The sequence below is a fragment of the Anarrhichthys ocellatus genome, unplaced genomic scaffold (assembly GCF_004355925.1).
Source record: "Anarrhichthys ocellatus isolate YVR2014 unplaced genomic scaffold, GSC_Weel_1.0 scaffold121, whole genome shotgun sequence".
In the NCBI taxonomy this organism is placed as follows: domain Eukaryota; kingdom Metazoa; phylum Chordata; class Actinopteri; order Perciformes; family Anarhichadidae; genus Anarrhichthys; species Anarrhichthys ocellatus.
In genome coordinates, this window is record NW_022280151.1 from 329,399 (window position 1) to 349,868 (window position 20,470).

The 20,470-nt window shown below is 41.3% G+C and overlaps 1 protein-coding gene across 1 annotated transcript in view; it reads left to right on the forward strand.

Moving 5' to 3' along the window:
* LOC116399661 (elongation factor-like GTPase 1) overlaps positions 1–20,377 on the forward strand; it is a 36,293-nt gene extending 15,916 nt beyond the window's left edge. The window contains exons 3-5 of the mRNA XM_031876977.1: positions 9,261–9,392; positions 15,412–15,559; positions 20,074–20,377. Coding sequence (XP_031732837.1) covers positions 9,261–9,392; positions 15,412–15,559; positions 20,074–20,227 — 434 coding nt within the window. The 3' untranslated portion in view covers positions 20,228–20,377. The remainder of the gene's footprint in view (positions 1–9,260; positions 9,393–15,411; positions 15,560–20,073) is intronic.
* The last annotated feature ends 93 nt before the right edge of the window (positions 20,378–20,470 follow it).

Here is a 20,470-nt window from a genome sequence, read left to right on the forward strand (position 1 = left end):
GGCCTCTACGATAGACCACCAAAAGTAGCCTACAGTGAAGGCTGGCCATCATCGATGGAAAGAGGGAAGGGACCAATGTACCGGGGAGCCAATTTATGGGACTCAACCCAAAGGGGAAGGTCACGAGTGGAGAGCCCCACCCTCTATCCAGGCCGGTAAGAAGGTGCAGTGACCCGCCGATGGTCCGCCATCTTCTTGCACCAAGCGCCACAATGCCTGCCCGGCCCCACCCCACACCTGGCGGCATCTGCGAATGAGGGCCTGAGCAGAGGGGACGCCAACCTCGTTCTCTACATCTGGAAACAGCAATGGCCGATAACTATAAGCACACTGGAACGAGGAGAGACCATAAGCAGAGCATGGCAGAGAGTTATGGGCATACGCAACCCAAATGAGTGCAGACCTGTCTCCAGCTCCAGACGGTGGCACCTAGCAAAGGAGCAGAACACCTTCCAGAACTGGGACAAAACCACGTCCCTAGGGAAACCATGGAGACGAAAGACATGGGACAACATCATCTCTGTCGTTTCCTTGGCGGAGGGAAACTTAGGCAGGGTAACACAATGAACCATTTTAGAAAATCTGTCCACAACTGTCTAAATGCGGGCGTTAACTTCCAAAGGCGGTAGCCCTGTGGACATGTCCGACCAGGGACTCGCCCTCCTTCCTCTCTATGGCGCGCCACCAGAACAGCTTTTCAATAAAAAACATGGTCTGCCGAACCGCTGGACGGCAGGCGAGGCAGGAAGTGTTGGCCCAGTGGATGACTTGGGCCTGTTGGGAGACTTGGCTCTGCGGATATACCCCAAATTCTTGTGATCAGTCCACACAAGGAATGGTTTGATCGGCCCTCTAGCCAGAGCTGCCACTCCTCCAACGCCACCTTAACCGCCAGCAGCTCTGTTTCCTACATCGCAGCTCCTCTCTGCAGCTGAGAGCTTCCTGGACAGACAAGCAAACAAATTAAGCTTGATGTCCGAGGGCGAGCGTATATCGTTGCATATAGCATCCAATATGGAACTCCTCCGGAGCTTCTGGAATGCCAACTCTGCCTGGGAAGACCACTGAAACTTGACATGAGGGCATGACATGCTGTGTTCACACCTTGCTGAGATCTGAACTCAATGCAAGCCAGGCCACCTCGGCATGTGGAGTGGCTGATCGGATCCGAGTGCGAGCTAGATCCAATCTAAGATTGTACAGACTTGAGAGTTAATACGTCCTGGCATAATGAGGAAAGTCTCATTGAAAAGAAAAGTGGCTAAAGAAAGAGTCTCTTGAGAAACGATGAATTCAAAACCAGGCCACTTGGAGCTACATGTAGCAGGAGAGCCTAATGTGGGATCAAACAGCCCTCGGGTCAACCATCCCAGCTGGAAAACTCCTGCTACTTTAGAGAGCCAGTCCATCCAGTTATCCAGCTTAACCTGCTATCCAGAAGTATATCAATACTTTTATTTGTCTTCTTAAAAATGTCTCCACTAATTTTGCTGAGAAATTACATTACATTAAATCATTATTTGTCTGGATGAAAGTACAAGTCTTTCATTGTGTCTGGAAATGGGTGAGAAGAACATGTACATCAGTGCTGTAGGATTACTTCTTATCATCCTGAGGTACAGTATTAGTGAGAAATAGTATTAGTGAACACGTGCCAGTAATACATCTGCAATCTATGTTGAAGGTCAGCCAAAGTCTGGCCATCCAACCGATGCCCTTACTGCTGCCTTCTTCATTCATTCTGGTATGTCGGATTTGCACAACTCCTATTCTGATGCTTCCATTCTGAATGTAGCCCCAGTCCATTATTTGTTGAATCAACCACCCACTTTCAAGTTCACAAGAATTCTGAAGGCAGCATTCAGCTCGGAAGTGAAAATATGCATTGTTCAGAAATGTTTTTCTTATGTTTCTAATAATTGTCTTGAAATTATTCATGAAAACTCTACATCTGGTTCAGAAGACCACACCTGAAATATAAGTTATAACAAAGGACCTCTATGATATGTAGCTAGTAACTACTTTTAAGTCAACATGACAAGTTACTCATTACTGCCATAATGGCTTAAAATAGGCTAAATATCATGATGCTTAAATGTCTTTACGCAGTTCTTCTTGCAGGCTCTAATGCTGTTATGCTCCTCATGCTCAAATCTAATTCTGCTATTACAAAATATTGCATGTGCGCTTTTGCTTGGACTTTTGTTTTGTGCCCTTTCACATATTTTATTATCAATATACTTCCAGAAAGCTTTTCAAAGACATTCCTGAGAACAAGAAACATTCACAAGAACACAATCGGCAAAACATTCACAATTTCTCACTAGACAGGTAATCATTAGATTATGAAGCTTGAAAATCTCCAAAGGGAATGCAAGACTCTAGCTTGCAGTTTGTTCCATTTAAAAGCTAGTAGGTAAAACCAGTTCTGCCAACATTAGTACATGAGGAATATCTGAGGTTAAGTAGTTACTGGATTGTGTACTGTGGTTAGTAGACCTAAATGTCAAAAGAGATGCTCACCAGTAGAGCTTTATAAATAAATAACATGAGATGGCTGTAAGGATCTCCATCCAACCGTGTGATTAAGAGAACAATGACGAGTGTAAAATTTGTCAGTAATAATGATACATAATGCACTATGATACTGTTATAGGGTATAACAGCTGAAAAGTGTTGATGGGGCGGCAAGACAGTACAGAATTCTAATGGTAAGCTGGCTTCACTGAGCACCATCAGCAACAGATCTATAGACTGTGGAAGTAAGATTTTATGATTAACTGTATCTCATGCTTTAAGAAGTCAACGAAGAAGATAGCAAAAAATAGTTTCTTATCGACGGGAGTGAATGGGCCTCGTTCACAAACTGTGTGTATGCACAAATCTGTGCTTAAACCGTGTATATTTTACGCACAAATCTGCAGGGACTGCAGATGCAAATTAGCTTAAACTACAATCTGGTACAGTGCATCGAATGGTGACATTTATGTTTAAACTGTACATGGTCCCTTTTAAATAAATAAAAATAAATAAACCAATCCATCAATATTTTTTTACCTGAATTTTTTCTTACTTGGTGAACAAACAGACCTGTCTCAGACCATGTGTATGCACAAATGATGAAGGTTTTAATGTAAACACACACTTTTTACCTAAATGCATTTCATATTAAAACCACATTCATTAAAAAAAGGCTTTAATAGACACTATTTAAAACCATCTATTTGCTAATGCATTGGCCATATGTGTTAAATAACTATGCACCTTATTAAGGGGTTTCCAATTAAGCTTTGAATGTTTGTCTTCAATGGGATATCTTTAGTCCTACTATAGCCATTTAACCAGATTTGAAACTGGCATAGACAGCAGAACTTTACATTACCAAACCGTGGGGGGTTCAATGGACCGGAGGTGACGCACTGCTTCCTGGTGTCAAGCAGAGAACAGCAATAAGACGAGTTTCTTGACTTTCCCTGTATCTCTCTTTTCCCCTGTCTTCAAACCTCCTCTCTATTTTCATTACCTCGCCTCGCACTCATTCCTTTTAGTGTGTCGAGAGCCAGTTTTAATGGAGGTTGAAGAACAGCCAACTGTACTTGTGCTTGCAGGAAATGTCTTCAGGCTTGAGTCATTCTGAGCTCTGCAGTCGGACATAACCAGGCTTGGTCCCTAGGGTGTGTGTGTGTACGAGCTTATTTATTGGCATTAAAGCAGTTCAGTCTTGCCTCAAGTTTGGTCAATGAAGAGTGGTTACTGATCAGCCTCCTGGTTAGGATCAACTGAATTTGAAGCCTTTCAAAATAAGCTTTACGGTGTTACAACATCTTAAATTTACAGGTTTTGCAGTTTCTCCACATAAAGACATATTTCTTTGTTCACTGTTACATTAATTAATTAATTAATCCAGAACATTGTTAGTAGTTCTGGATCAGTTTCCTGCTGGCAATCGTGTTCTGCCTGGTTCTACTTTCAAGAGATATATTCAGTTGGAAAAAGGTTCCGTTTGTGAGCTTTCATTTTTTATTCCTTAGTATTTCTTCGGGGCTAGAATTTAAATTCCATGCAGTGTGTTGAATTCACAAGCCGTATGCCTCCCTGTGTGGAAGAGAGCGGGATCATTCTCTATATGTAAGGACACATCAGGCTTGGACATCTGGTGCTTGACTTAGGTTAGTTGTGTTTTATTTTGCAGTGCTATTGCCTCCCATTTTCGGATATTGCAAGTAGTCGTAGAAGTTGTTGGTGCAGCGAGTGTAAAATACCTCCAGCTGACATGTTTGTTGTTGACTCTATCAGGAAGGCGACCTACTGGTGTGCTGGAGCATAACGGAGTATGCACACGTGTAATCAGATGTTAACAGAATTGAATTGAATAGATCAACCCTAATGTCACCAATCCAGCTGTTTGAGTCAGTGTGGGCCTGATATCTGATTGGTGCAGAAAAACAAGAAAACTTTTATTAATGAGGCCCATTGTATGGGGCTGGTGTGTTTTGGATTTCAGACAGCTATGCTGATCAATCAGAATCAAATCTATTGATACATTCCTTTAGTGCAGGAGTGCTAGCACATCTGCCTCTGGTCATACTTTGTCCTAGTCAGCCAGATGAAAGTGTGTGTTGGAGCCACTGAGAGTGTGTGTATGCTTGTTTCCAATAAAACACATTTAAAGGATGCTTTGTTATGACCTGCTGAGAGTCGTCCAGGCAGCAGCTCTGCCGCTATGCATTTCATTTAGTGTGTCTGCAGCAGGGGTTGTGGGTAAGCCGAGTTCTCTGGGTTCATTTTTTTCCCTCTTCTTTCAGTTTTATTGTTCTTTGTTGGCTTGGAAGGCCTACAAGATCGAGTCACCTTTGGGTAATAACTGGGTCAAGTTACGCGCGAGGCGGCCAACACTGTCCTGCATCTGTTCGAGTAGTCAGCCAGTCTGTGTGTTCATGCGCTGTACACAAAACCACAAACCATGACTGTGCACAAAATAAAGTGTATAGGCTCTATACATGAAAAAAAGACGGACATAAGTCTATCCATCTGTGGTGTCAGACATCTTAAAGGATATAACCCACTGGGTTTGGAGGTTGGGTGCTCAACATTGACCGGTCCCTTGTGTATTGATTAACTTTATTTTTTAATAAATAAAAGTACAAGGGTGTAACAACAAGGGTGAGAGGGAGAAAGAGTCGTGGAAATGAAAGTGGAAAAAAAGGTCAGAATTACCTTTAGTTAAAAAGTGTTGCATCATTAAAGAAATATCATAATCCAAAACAGATGTTTGCTATTATTTATATTACTTAAATTTCTTCTGTCCTTGTCTGCCCTGTGTGAAACTCGACAAGGTTAGTGTGTACCTGTTATTTACCAAATGTCCTGAAAATGTTAGAAGAAGACAATATTAGATCTAGAAATCCTCCAAAGTGAGGATTGCTTTGGCAATCTCTGAATTGGTACTACTAAAGCAGCATAGCGTTGCATTGCCTTTTTTCCGTTTATTTTTGTAGATTTTTGTGTCGAGTCTAGATCTGATTCCGATGAATGAGGAGGCTGGGTAAAGTCGGTCTGAACGCTGCCTCAGCAGGATTGAGTGTGCAGCAGGTGCCAATACATCTGCTCCAGGCGTCTCATTTGTCGCAAGTGATAATTAATATTGACCATTGAACAGTGGCGGGCCGTGCATTTTATACCTGGGCCTTCACTGCTGTCCTGCAGCTGAAATACCACTTTATAATCTCATTATGGCGCCACAGCTATTATAGATTTTTGGGCTGTAACTATATACGTAGTTGTATTAAACCGTTCGGTACAAGTCTTACTAACCGAACAATACGTTTGAATAATACTAGTGCATTAGGGAGATGCAGGAGCATAAATTAAGAGAAATACAATGTTTTCAGCGCTCAGGTGGGACACTGGTTCTCAACTGGTCTGACTGTGGGACCCACAATCACCACTTAATGACAAGCCACGACCCACTCTTCTCTTTTAGAGACTGTCTTATGATTTTACTTTCACAATTCATGTATTGGACACACTGCTCTGCTAGGTCTTTCCTCGTCTCAGCCCCCTGTGTCACGGTGTGTTTACATCTCACTCGAGTCAGGAAACTTGTCAGAATGCCCATATTTGATTGGCTGAACTGCATCACGTGATGTGATTCACAACGCATTGGTCGGTTCCGTAAATGCTGGAATAAGGCCGCTGCATAAAAAATATATTTCACAATTAAAGCACAAGATTTGAAACCGGGTCCGCGACCCACCAGTTGAGAATCACTGGAGACAATAGTCTGTGTGACTTCTGAACCGGAACAAATTAAACCACAACAAAAAACAACCGGGGCTCCGCAAGTGTTCTGGGAGGCTACGCTAACTAGCTTAACGGGAAAACAGCAGCAACACGCATTCTGCTACACACTCAAGGGCACGGGCCATTCAGATATTAGATGTAAAAAAACAAACGCAGTTGATTTACCAAACTCCATGCTCCTTTCTTTGTTGACGAAGAGTTTAATCCCACGGTTAAATACCAACTCACTAATCCGTTTCTCCTCCTCCTTCAGCCATTCAGTGTTAAAAAAACAAAGCTCGGTAAAAAAAAATAATAATCTACACCAAGCAAAATGTAAAAAATGTCATCATTTCTTCCATATCTTTCAATCTGAACTCTCACTACTCTGGCGAAGCCTCTGCTGTTACATTTCAGTCACGTGCTCGCCCACTGGCCAATCACTGCACACGCTGCACCTCACTGCAGAGCTGCACATGGAAACTGAGCTGCATTGGTTGAACACTGACAATCAACAATATCGTCCCCATTCACTTAAACTGCTCAGGGATGCACTTGTGAGTCTGCAGGCCTCGGGCCTCTCTTCTTACCTAGAGACAGAGGTGAAATCTGATTGGATAAAAGCTCTACTTAAAACAAGATGCACTGGAAGCAGAGCAACTGAGGAAGACAGTAGCTGTGCAATGAGAAAATAAGATAATGGGAAAAATATTTTTCTAAATTACAATACATTTAGTGTATTTATGAAAAAATATTAAATTATAAAATAGCTATAACTTTGTGATTCTGTTTAGGCCAGCAGAGAAGGCTTTGCAGGCCCTGACGGCCCACCACTGCCATTGAAATAATAACTGGTTAATGCCTGATTAATTATGAATTATGATCATGATACCTGAAGTTGTGTATCAGCGGATACTGAGTTCCAATGCGATACCAGTGCATTAAAAAACAAAAAAGTTAAACAGGTTATGATTCCCTCTCTAATACCTATTTTATATTGCTGTAAAAACCACCTCGTACGTCAATGTCGGCTTGTAAAGGCCCGGGGTGAAGGTGGCTCGCGGTTCCGACCTTGAGCTTTACAGCAGCCCTCACCTGGACCTCGCCGCCTCCCGGGGCCGTGGTGCTCACTGTGCCCTCTCTCTCTGAGGGAAGAGCTCAAAAACAATGGTTTCACATTAGGCCTAGGTTGCAAACTCGGTTCTAACTCTGCAGTGTGCCTTTTCATCGTATTTAGCTCTGATGGAACCATAGTGATTATAGATCGAAGGGTTTGCCGAGGAGACTAGCATAGCTTGCTATCCAAAACATGCATCTTGTCATTCGCTGGTCAAAAATCTTGTAACTCCATTTGAGCTTGATAACATAAGAATTCATGCAAGAATTCTTTGAAAATAACGGTCACTTTTGTATTAATTTGATATTTAAGCAACACATTAAAAAGGAACTGCACTCTGGGGGGTGCCTGTCTGAGAAAATGATCCGGGTGTTTGGTCACATGTTGGATATAAACTAGTGTGTATCTGTGGTTGTTGATGAACACATCAGGACAGCTGTTACTCACTGTCACAGGCCAGAGGATGATTCCTCTTGAGTCACTCGAGCAAAGAGGAGAGACGGACACAACTCCAGGTCAAGTCTCAAGTCAATCAATGTAGTCTCATGAAGTTCTAATGCTCAGGTTTTGTTGAAACAGTTTCAGAGAGGTTTTGGAGGCTGTAGTTTGTGGTGCCATTGAGCTGTATCAGTGAGGGCAGGATAAATATCAGAAACTCATCTCCGTATGATGCAAAACAGTTCTGTGTCACCACAAAGTAAAATTTTGTTGCAACAAAAAACAGATTCAACAAAAACTGAACATTAGAACGTTCATGAAGGGAGAGCTCACTACAGGACTGTTGTATTAGACTGCATTAGTTTAGATCTGTCTACCTGATCAAATGACAACAGACATGTGTGCATATAATCAATCAGCAAATACATTACGAAAAGACTTTAAAGCACTCTGACGTCATTGGAGAGAAGTCCAAAATTGCTTGTCAAGTCAGTAGTGTCCATAAACCAGTGGTGGGCCGTCAGGGCCAGCAAGGCCTTCTCTGCTGGCCTAAACAGAATCACAAAGTTATAGCTATTTTATAATTTAATAATTTTTCTTAAATACATATGTATTATAATTTAGAAAAATATTAGTGCTGGGCAACGATTACAATTTTGATCGCGATTAATCACATGATTTTTTTGCGATTAATCGCATTGTTATGCGCAAAGTTCAATAATGAATTCAAAAGTAGTGTATTGCGCACTTTTATTTTAAAAGTACTGCTATATGCAATAACATTTGGTTTGCAAACACTTTAAACAAATAAGGTTATTTTCAACAGCAGTATTCCCTTTACACAGTAGCAGTTATAATACAGTTATAATGATTCTGATAATAGATATTCAGCCGGTGTTCACAACTTTATCTTCATGTGTATAAGAGATGCAATTTTGAAATATACTCGAAATACTCTGCAATACGTTGAATGTGTTGTGCAAGAATATTGCATCATGCAGAGATGATGTGTTGTACAGCTGGTGCAGGAAGCTCCAAACAGGATATCGGATATTTGGACGATACTGACACAATTAGCTGGATCGAATATCGAGGGGCCGACCTATTCAATTAATTTCTATGTTTATATACTATGAACATTATTTACTGTAATTTGTGTTCAATGTTTAATTGTATTAAAAGGGTTTACACTTGAATTGTAATCTCTCTTAATTTTTAAGATTTTTTTACTGAAAATCTACTGGCCCAAATACCGCCAAAGAAGAACGCATTTAATTTGGGGCTGTTCCAAACGTTGGGCGAACACAGATTCTTTTCCACCATGTTATCATTGTGATATGCGAAGTAGGGTCTTTAGCCTTAGCGGATTCTACTCTCTGAGTGTCCTTGATGTTGCAGTCTGTTGATGTTCTTCTCCTCTCAGGTATCGGAGGTCTGGAGGAGAGCGTCTTGAAGTCGGCCACCCTGTCAACCTCCCCTGCCTGTCCGCCCTTCATCCCACTCAACTTTGAGGCCACACCCATTGTTCGGGTTGCCATAGAACCCAAACATCCAAGTAGGTCTTGGGAGGCACACACAAACCGAGTTAGCTTTTGACTTTACATATTTCACATCATAAAGATTTTTGGTCTTAGAATAATGTATTGAATTGGTAACATCTGTAGACAACATACACCACACTAATAATTTCATTTATTTGAAGAGGTGCATACTGATCACAGTGTGCCCATATGCAACACATTCTCACTCCAATGTGTCAAATATTGCCACTTGCTCAGTGGCCCTAAGCTTCAAAATGTGATGCTCTACGTTCCCCTCTAGCATCCAAGTTGGACGTGTGAGAAACGGCTTGTCAATATACGCGTGTTACATGCATAGTGCCTTTTCAAAATAAACTTCTGTCTTTATAGGAAGTTCAGTTTAGGCAACAAAACCACTGAGTGAGTTTTAGGAAAAGAGCGTGGTTGATGTTAACTTGACTGACCAATGTACTCGCTGACAGTTTTTGAAGCTCCCTAACAAAAGACCCAGATTAGAGGCTGATCCGCATTGACTCAGTGCTCAAGCACTTTGTGTGAACTGTTCAAAGATGTGAGCCTAGCGTCTTAAAGGTGCATCCAGACGCATTCCAGATATCTAGCATTCTAAATATGTGGATGTGTTGGGGAGCTACAGCCAAAGAGAGTGAAAGACATGGGTTGGGATGGGTTTAGTACTTACATTTGAGTACTTGCTGATTCAGAGTACCTATATGAGTACTTAACAACACCATTACATTTCCAACAGTAACTTTGTTGCTGACATTTTAACATTCTACATTGTGTCAGATACAAACAGAGCATAGTTCTTTGCAGTAGGGATGTTAATATTAACTGTTTAACCATCGGTTAAACAGTTAAAATGATATTAAAAATCATAAGCCGAGCAAACCTAGAGGAGCGGCTTGTCACATAAAGAAGAATGGTGCTGGTCCACCTTAAAGGTCAGCTCACCATAAGTGCGCCGGAACAGCTGCTAACTTCCGGGATAACAGACTTCACTTTAATCATCAGCTGGCTGACATGGGAGACATGGTACTTAGCTTGGGTCTCCTCACGGTACTTGAGGAGTTGTAGCATTTACTCACCGACAAACTGTACACACACTGAACTGCTACGTTCACAGCTGTAACTTTACTGCTGACGTCATACTCGTCGTCACACACAATGTCTCTCTCTCGGCCGGACACTGGCTAACGTGTTGTGTTGCATTTGCATCACGGACGTGTTGGATGTTTGCATGGATAAACACAACACTTAACACAGTGACTGATCGACATCAGGCAAATGATGTGTGGAAACAGGTTGTAGGTTGTAGTGTGAAAACCACAATGACTTCAAGAGTCCTGATTAAAGACAGCAGGATGTGTAGTGTGAACAGTACAGCGGTCTGACACCTTTGAAAGTGGAGAAGTGTGAGCTTGGCTTAACGACTCATGTGAGCCATGTGGCTAACGACAGATGCAACAAAATGTCAATGTTTTCCTTTTTCACCGGACATGAACAACTGTCTCCTGGGTGAAAATCAATGCAATTTCAATTCAATTAATTTGTATAGCCCAAAATCACAAATCTGTACAACATTCTCTGTCCCAGGACATCTTGCATCGGAAAAGGAAAAACTCCTCCAAAAAACCCTTCAATAGAGAGAAAAAAAAAGGAAAAAAGTTAACCATAGGGAGAGAAACAGGATGGACAGAAGTGCAATAGATGTCATGTGTACAGAATGAACAACATAACAGACTTAAAACAGAAATTATTCATATGATGAGAGTAGTAAGTATAATAATTATGGAAACATAACAAAGAAATGGGACTGAAGTCTTGTTTGTTTGACCCATCCGCCTCCCTGTGAGGATCACATTCATTCTACTTCATCAGTTGATCTGAGCGTCTAATATTGATGTGACTGTTGTTGGGAACGAAAAGGAGCGTGTTTGAGTTATCAGCAAATATGAAAAACTAAATTGACATCAATAGAATTATTAATGTCAGTAAGATTATGAACAATTATTAATAATAACGGGGCACCACCCTGCGAACAGGGACCAATAACCAAACTATAAACTAAGTATCATAATTAGTATTCACTCACAATGTCAATGGTCAAAGTACTATTTCACATTCAGAGTGACAGTTAAGGTTGAGTTCGAGCAACAGGCCACATATCAGCTATAATCACAATACACATGCACAAAGTAATCACAGACAGTTGCTCTTTAAAGTATGACAGAGTTTATTAAGTTCCAATAATATTGATCTAGTCAACTAATATCTAAAACTAACAACTATACATTAATGAGCACACTAACAATCCACATATAGTGAGAAGCACTGACCAAGTGACGTTACTGGATGAGTTGGGAATGAGAACGGGTTGCCATTTACATGTTATGTTCTCCTGTGGTACATGTATTGGCATGCTGAAGTCTATTTTACGTCATCAAATACACAGTAAATAACTTTATACCGAGGGGAAATTATTGTGCAGCAGTTCCAGTACAAAGAAGGGAAGGGTGCAAATATAAAATATTAATTAAAGCTGCGAGCAGCGATGAACGGGCCCTCGCAATCTGCAGCGCGTCGGGGGTGCTGGCGGGACTCCGGCCTGCACGTCCGAGAACATTCGTGACCGTCGGACGGCGCGTCCGTGAGCGAGACGTTTTTAATCCCGAGTGGACCGCCTGATACTGGAAATGATGCTTTGCAAATAGTCCGATGCTTCCTGTATCCGCTGCCTGGCACTACAGAACACGTGCAAACATCCTCAGGCCATGAGTGTTATCAAGCATGTGAAGTTTGAGACTGTTTGGAGCAAGTCCAGCTGAGTTACATCAGCTTTTTCATGGGGAATCACGTAAAGTAGCCGCCTGCTACGGCTAAACGATTCCGTCAAACGTAAAGCTTTTGATAACCTTTAATCACAATGGTCTTGAGATTGGACTGACCAAATTTGAAGAGGATCAGACAAATTCCCTAGGAGGGGTTCATTAAAGTATAGCGACTAGAAATAGGCCACATTCTATGGAAAAATGACACACAAATGAAATTTGCCGACTTCTGGTAGGGTTTAGAGCATGGTCCCAAGAGACTTATATTTAAGTCTCCATAGGATACATGTATCTTACAAGTTTCATACATGTAGCTCAAATGTAGCGCTGGGGCTGCTCTTTTGAAATATTGTAGGGGGCGCTATAGAGGCAATTTAAAACGGACAAGCCTAAAAGCCATATACAATATGTCTTCCTATGACACGTGTACAAAGTTCCATGAGTTTTTGAGCATCCCAACCCACTAAACCATCAGCTTCCTTTTTCATGGCGAACGATGCGTCGCCACGGCAACAGCCTTCAACGAAAACGCATAATATTCATGATGATGCATCATCAATGTCTTAAGGCTATCCGTACCAAATTTGAGACTCATCAGGTCACCTGGCTAGGAGGAATAAAGAAAAGTATAAAATATGACATTTCCTTTAGCCAGTAGGCGGCGCTATGAGTTATTGAATTTTTTTCAATTGAAGTATGTTCAGGCTTGAAATAGCATCATGTATAAGAAGTTTTGTGCGGATTGGATAATGTACCTTGGAGTTATAACAATTTATAAGAACTTATTTTTTCAAAAACAATGAGGCAAAATGGCCACCACGCCACGTCAAGGTTCTTCGATGAAAGCGCGCGATTTTGATAACTTTTAATCACAAAGGTCTTAAGAGCATCCTGACCAAAGGAGAAGTTGATCGCATAAATTCTCTAGGAGGAGTTCGTTAAAATACGAAGGCTGAAATCTGCAAAAAGTGACAAAAAGCACAACTTTGCGGGTTTGCTGTAGCGCCCCCCTAGTGGTTGAATGCAAAACAAACCTCAGGGTATGTTACAGCATGCGATGTGCACATATGCTGCAAATCTTGGAATTTTAGGACAAACGGTTGAGAAGTTATGTGTATTGATATTAAGCCACGCCCCTAAGAAGTTTATTGGTCCATATTTTGTAAACGCTAAGAGTTATCAGAAAGTTTTTGATAGCTTTTGATGAGGTAGATCCAGTAATGATCCACAGCAAATTTGGTAGCAATCGGACCCAGCATGTAGGAGGAGATTGCAAAAATGTGTTTTTCATTAAATTCAATATGGCGGAAAATCTAAGTAGGCAGAGCTTAGGGGTCTGAGAGGCTTTTTTTTAGATCTAGCGGAGTTGGACATGTTTGTCACGCACGGCAAGTACCCCCAATATGCTCCCAAAGTGCAAAAATAAGAATCACGAAAAATAATAATAACCCCTACATTATCAATAGGGCCTTCGCAGGCCCGACGTTGTCTGTTGCTCGGGCCCTAATAATACCCCTAACAATTTCAATAGGGCCTTCGCAGGCCCGACGTTTTCGGTTGCTCGGGCCCTAATAATACCCCTTACAGTTTCAATAGGGCCTCACTGGCCCGACGTTGTCGGTTGCTCGGGCCCTAATAATACCCCTTACAGTTTCAATAGGGCCTCGCTGGCCCGACGTAGTCGGTTGCTCGGGCCCTAATAATACCCCTTACAGTTTCAATAGGGCCTCGCTGGCCCGACATTGTCGGCTGCTCGGGCCCCAATAATAACCACTACAGTTTCAATAGGGCCTTCGTAGGCCCGACGTTGTCGGTTGCTCAGGCCCTAATAATAATACCCCTTACAATATCAATAGGGCCTTCGCGACCCGACGTTGTCGGTAGCTCGGGCCCTATTAATGTGCCATTCCAAAACCAAAGAGCTTTTAAGTGTGTAGACAGCAGCTCAGTGAGTGTGCATGTTGGTAGACTCCAATGATGACATTATACAAACTGGATATGCTCCTGATGTACAGACGGGGCAGGCTTTGCAGGGACAGAACTCCTGGTAATAAAATGCATCCTGTGTTCACAACAAGGACAGAAAGCTCTAAATGCTGTTTTGCATCAAAACTGTTCAACAGTTAGTAAACGGTTCTGAGAGTTAGCCATTTTGTTCAGTGTTCCAGAACGCACTGTAAAAGCAGTGTAGACCGTTGTTCATTAAGCTCACTGTCGGGAAATCACATTCTGACACATCTGCTTCTTTAGACGACACTCACAGCAACGTGAAAGTTCATTCGCTGGTCAAACAATAGACAGTTTTTTCTCCTTTCCAACTGTTTCTTTTGTGGTTCATGTTTCATCATTGAAATGCATTATGGTGCAAATACTGTCCACTCAATTATATGATCAGACCATTCATGTTGTTATACGTAGTAGAAGTCAAACTCAAATAGCGTTGGGTCGATTGATTGACTTACTGATGGCCATGTGACTGGCTGAGAGTGTATTTCTTGATCACCACACCCTTAAATCTATCTTCCACTTCACTCAGCCATTTTGGACTTTGTGCTGCTGCATATTCATGAACCAAAATAGAGCAGGTCGTCCTTTAACCAGGAGCTTGGCTGTTGGATCCACAGCTCCTACTGTCCTTCAGTGAGACACTGAACCTTTACTGCAGCCCGCTGCTCCCATTGCTGAGGATGGATTAAATGCAGAGGTCACATGTCATCTATGTTATGATGGTTGTAATGAAGTTTAGGTTTTGAAGTTTAAGTCTGTGATGTTTTTTGTGTTGACACTATTAAAGTAGACCCCTTCATCTTGTTGGTTGAAATTTGCTGTCATCTTTTTGTGTTCTTTCATGTACATGAATACATACTTATATAATGAAGGTATATTGCACTGGACAACTCACGTACTGCAGGTGGCATCTGTGGTGTGATGAAGCGATGTAGTTCCTTGAGAAAAACACTATATATTTTTTTCAATTGTTACTTTTAATCCCATTTTCGCTCAAATTTTTTTTCTCACAAATGTATGATGTTATAAATACTATCCTGAGAGGTTTTTTTCTCAGGATAGTATTTATAGTAGTAACCTCCCTAGGCTTCGTAATTCTTTTGTTGTTTTTTACCCACTATTTCCCTAACATGCAGTTGTACAATAAACTACTAATTCAGACTAATGAAACCATATTGGTTATGTGTTTGTGTGCTAGGTGAGATGCCAAAGCTGGTGCGTGGGATGCGTCTGTTGAACCAGGCAGATCCCTGTGCTGAGGTTCTGATTCAGGAAACAGGAGAACATGTTCTGGTAACTGCTGGTGAGGTTCATCTCCAACGCTGCTTGGACGACCTCAGAGACCGGTCAGTGTGTGTGTCATCTCCAAATGTCTCTTTATCTCTGCCTGTGTCCCTTGTGCCAAAGTCATGAGAAATGAAATGAATTAAAGCCCTGTCTACTTCATACTCGGATTAAGAGAGAGGCTGAGCACCATCATTATCCAGCCATCATCACATATTGACCGCTGCCTCTCTCTGTCGGTACGATGCAGGCCTCCACTGATAGACTAGCAGATAGATTTTTAGAAAGTTTTCTCAGTAACAAATTTGGTTTTGTCCTCGTGTCACTGTTGTGCTCTCATATGACAATGCAAATTCAGTTAAGAGGCAGGTTTCTTGCTGTTTCCAGAAAAGCTTTATTTGAGACATCTAAAACACCGGCCCTTCCCGTAACCTTGTATTTATTGGGCAATACATTGCTCCCTCCTACTTCTGAATTCAATGAAAATACAGTAGATTCAACCAAACATATGTGGAAGTGAGCAGAGACACCGAAAGACACATTAACTGAAAGTGAATGATTCAATGGAGCAGGTTTTTCTAAAGGATCTCTCTTATTTGGCTTCACTCAATGGCTCCCAGATCCTGCCTCACCATGCTTCATCAGACCAACGTCGTTACTACAGTAATGGTGCCTTGTTTTCACCTGACCTATTGCTAGAGACTTTTGTCAATCACCTCAGAGAATATTTTTCCTCCTGCGCTCAGGCTGCTTTCAGAGCTGTTTGGCAAACTTGAAGTGGCTTCTAATATGACTTTTATTCAGGAGTGACTTCCATCTAACCACTCAATTGGAGAGGCCTGATTGCTGAGAGCCACAGAGATGGATGCCCTGCTGTCAGGTTCTCCTTTCCCTGCAGAGGAACCCTCATACTTTTATAGTTCTCATTTGCTTCTTGGTCACCTCACTGATGAAGGCGCATATTGTATTTGAACTTGAACCAAGCTTTATGTCCTGTGGCAATTAGGACCGAGAGCTTGCTCCTGTGGCAATTATATCAGGTCTGGTGGAAGTCCTGTTTTTTCATAACATGGTGGCTGCTTTTGCCCAGAAACTGATGAAATAAAAAATAGTTTTTAAGACAACTTACTGGGTGAAAACAGGGTTTTTTGTGGCGAGAGGTGTGCAGCGCACCCGGAGTGTATCTATGGCATGGTATGACCATACATTATTGGGTGGTTCATTAGCGGCTGGTGACGATCATGGCCGATCATGTCCGTGCCTTTCATTCTATTTTAAAAGCCCCCTCTTTTCCTACCATTACACTGTCAATTTGGTAAGTGAGTAGATAGTCGTGACTAACTACGGTTCCCATGCAGAGTGTGTAGCGCTGCACCTGTGCAACAAGTGATAATCCAAATATATTTTGTATTAGAAATCATGTTCTTGTACATTTAAACATCTGATAAGGGTTAAATCAAGTCCTGTCACCAGAAAAACAACAGCATTTTAACAATACACGTGACTTTTTATGGGCTTGCAAATACTTTCTCAGAAGAAATGGTAGAAGTAGCTCGTCCTTATAATGTCACAAAAGATTTTGAGGGCATGATTCACATCCTGAATTCTATCTCCACCTATCTTTAACCAAGTCATCTTAGGGCCCTTTCACACCTATCATGTGTGGTCTGGACTTTCAGAATTTTTAGTTTGATCTGAACCGAAATTACAGGGGTGAAACCCTCTCGGACCAAGGTCCAGACCAAACAGCCAAGCGTCTGATGTTAAGAGGTGCTCTCGGTCCAGAACAAACTGAACCATATTTTGGTTCGTTTTTTTGTCTGAAAACAGTTTTTTAATGTGATACGGACTTTCCGGTGTGAAAAGGCACTTAGTTGCCTAAACCTAACTAAAACAAAAAGATAAAACTGACTAGCGGCAAGATGTAGACTCAGTCAGATGTCTAATGTGTGTGTGCCTGTTGTCCCTCCATGCTGGCTACAAGAAAGAAAGTATGAATTGACCGTAACCTGGTAAACCCTAGCCTTATCCCTCAGAACAAAAAGCCCAAAATAGTATACCCAAAATGAATCAGGAATAGCTCCTCAACTATATGGCTAAGATGAATATTTCTGTTCTCCTGAAAGCTAGGGTTAGGGATGCAAAAAATAATATTTTTATCCTCGCCTATAGTATGTAATCAAAATTGTAAAAGCCATGTCAACATTATAACCAAGATGTATGCATAATGAGGGCGACTGTGGCTCAGTGGTGGAGCACGGTCGTCCTTCAATCAGAGGATCGGCGGTTCGATCACCGGCTCCACTTGTCCATGTCGATGTGTCCTTGGGCAAGACACTTAACCCCATATTGCTCTCGTGTTCCTGTGGTCTATGAATGGGTAAATGTGTGAAGCGCTTTGAGGGGTTGGAAGACTAGACAAGCGCTATACAAGTACAGTCCATTTTCTGTTATCATAATTATGCAACTGAATGTCTTCTACTACTCTTTACTACAACTGTGATTGTAAAGTTGATTAAAAATACGCTAAAATACACCATTTATCATAACAGTTATAAAGATGCACTCAGGCGGTTTTGACCATGTTTACTGTTTATAAGTTGGCTGTTTATGGGAATTTTATTGCAAATCTCCATTTATTTCCATATAGCAATGTTTCAAATAACATAAATAAACTAGTGCTGGGCAACGATTACAATTTTTAATCGCAATTAATCGCATGATGTTCTGCGATTAATCGCATTGCTATTCAATAATGAATTCAAAAGTAGTGTATTATACATATTCCATACAAAAACACTTTAAAAACTCTAAAAAAATAATTTGAATGAATCATTTCTTTTTTGGTATTTTGGTCAGACACATATGCAATGCTGATTACCGTAATATGTGTGGTATTTGTTATGTACGTTGGTACATAGAGGGTGATAAGAAGCTGTACATGGAGGGACTTAGGACCCAGGGGAATGTAGGTGAAACATGGGAACCTGGAGGGAGTCTGTACCGTGGATGTTATGCTAATAAAGAGTTGCCGTTTAGAGCAGTATTGATCAATATTAAAGAGCTCCATGCTATACAGATAGTTGAATGGAGAATGCAAAGGCCAATAGTGCTCTATGAGTTATTCCCAGGTTTGTCTAAGCAAGCTGAAGAGAATGATATACAGTGAGTTGGTGTAATTACTGTGATCCAGACCACACTGCCTGTGTAAGCAGCATGTGACATGTTCTACAGATTCTACAACATTTCTCTTCATCTCTTTAATAGTTTTGTCTTTTAGCAACATTTCTCTCCATCTCGCTAATAGTTTAGTCCAGAGGTCTTCAACAGGGGGTCCGCGACCCCTAGGGGGTCCACAGAGGTACTGTAGGGGGTCCACGAAATATTTGGTTGATTGGACAATTTTTTAAAAATTATTATTTCTTTTTGTTTTTTTCAAAATAGTTCAGTATTGTATGCAAGATAACAGGTATCTTCATGCATGGCAGTGGCACTAATAGGCCATCACTCATTTTTCATTTCCACATTTATGTTTAAAATGAAAACATCAATTTCAATAGCTTGTATGTATGATTATCATGCAATTGACAGACAATGTTGATATTGGCATTGGTATCAGTTGTTTATAAATGGCAGTGCACAGCCACCCTACTCACTGTACCTTGCACATGTTTAAAATAAAAACATGAATATATGAACCTGTGTATTATTTGAATAGCTTAGTATTGAATGCACAATAAAGAGGCATGTTTATACATGGCACTAGGCCCAGTTTAATATAAAACACAATTTTATACAATATATATAGTCGGGGGTCAGTTTGGGGGTCCTTGGCCTGAACTCACTCCTCTTCCTAACCTCCGCTGTCATTGTGTTTATCATAAACTAAAAACTGCTGTTTATTTAGTTTGTGCTCACATTAGAATGACATTCAGTTGTTTCTATCATTCCCCCGCTTTGGGAGCTGAACAATAGTTTCACTTAGAACTGATCGCTACTAAGACGCATATTTCAGTTGGCATCCCTAGTCCACAACTATTGTAAAAAGGCTTTACATTATTAGACAGTTATCGGCTGGAGTTCCATTGGACGATTAGCGTCTTTGATATCATGGTTTGATAGCAGTGGAAAAATCATCCCGGTGGCGGTCAGTCGCTTTGTCATCTTTGTAGCTGCTCGGTAAACAGTGGAATGCTACGTGGTAGATAAGCTTCTTCTTTCCTTGGTTGTCTTCCGGTCTGATCGCATTTTAGTGATTGGTCACCACAGTGTGACGTCAACTTGCGTTTCTCCAAAAGTTGATTGTGTTTACATTTTTTGCTGCAGCACAGCTGTGGTCCTTACAGCCTAAAGTCACTACCCACACTCAAATGATGGTCGCCACGACGCCTGGTTTGGTGTAAATCCGGCCCTTAAAATGTATTTTATTCTCAGTTCTCAGGTTATATATTGAGTAACTTAAGTTTTTATAAAGGTAATACATGACAATATCAAAGTGGCATGAAGCTGATGGTAGACAATGGAGATCAAACTATCATTAGTGTCAATAACAGGATTTTCACTTGTCTTTTTGAAGGTTTGCTAAAATTGAGATCAGCGCGTCCAAGCCCATCATTCCATTCAGAGAAACAGTGGTACGTCCTCCAAAAGTGGACATGGTGAATGAAGACCTGGGCAAGCAGCATAAAGTAGCCATCATTCACCAGGTCAGTCAACCGCACATTCATTGAACTGTAGTCCACGTCGATATAGAACCCGTTCATAGAAAGTTTTCTGTTGCAGTTGTTTTTACAGTTGTGTGTTGAAGTTTACATTAACATGGTGGAATCATTAGGAGAATTTGGCAGTTAGAAGGAGCCGTGGAGCAAGAAGCAACATTTACATTGAGCAGTTGTCTCTCAGTTCAAATGATTGGTTGTCATATAAGTGTGTGTGTGTGTGTGTGTGTGTGTGTGTGTGTGTGTGTGTGTGTA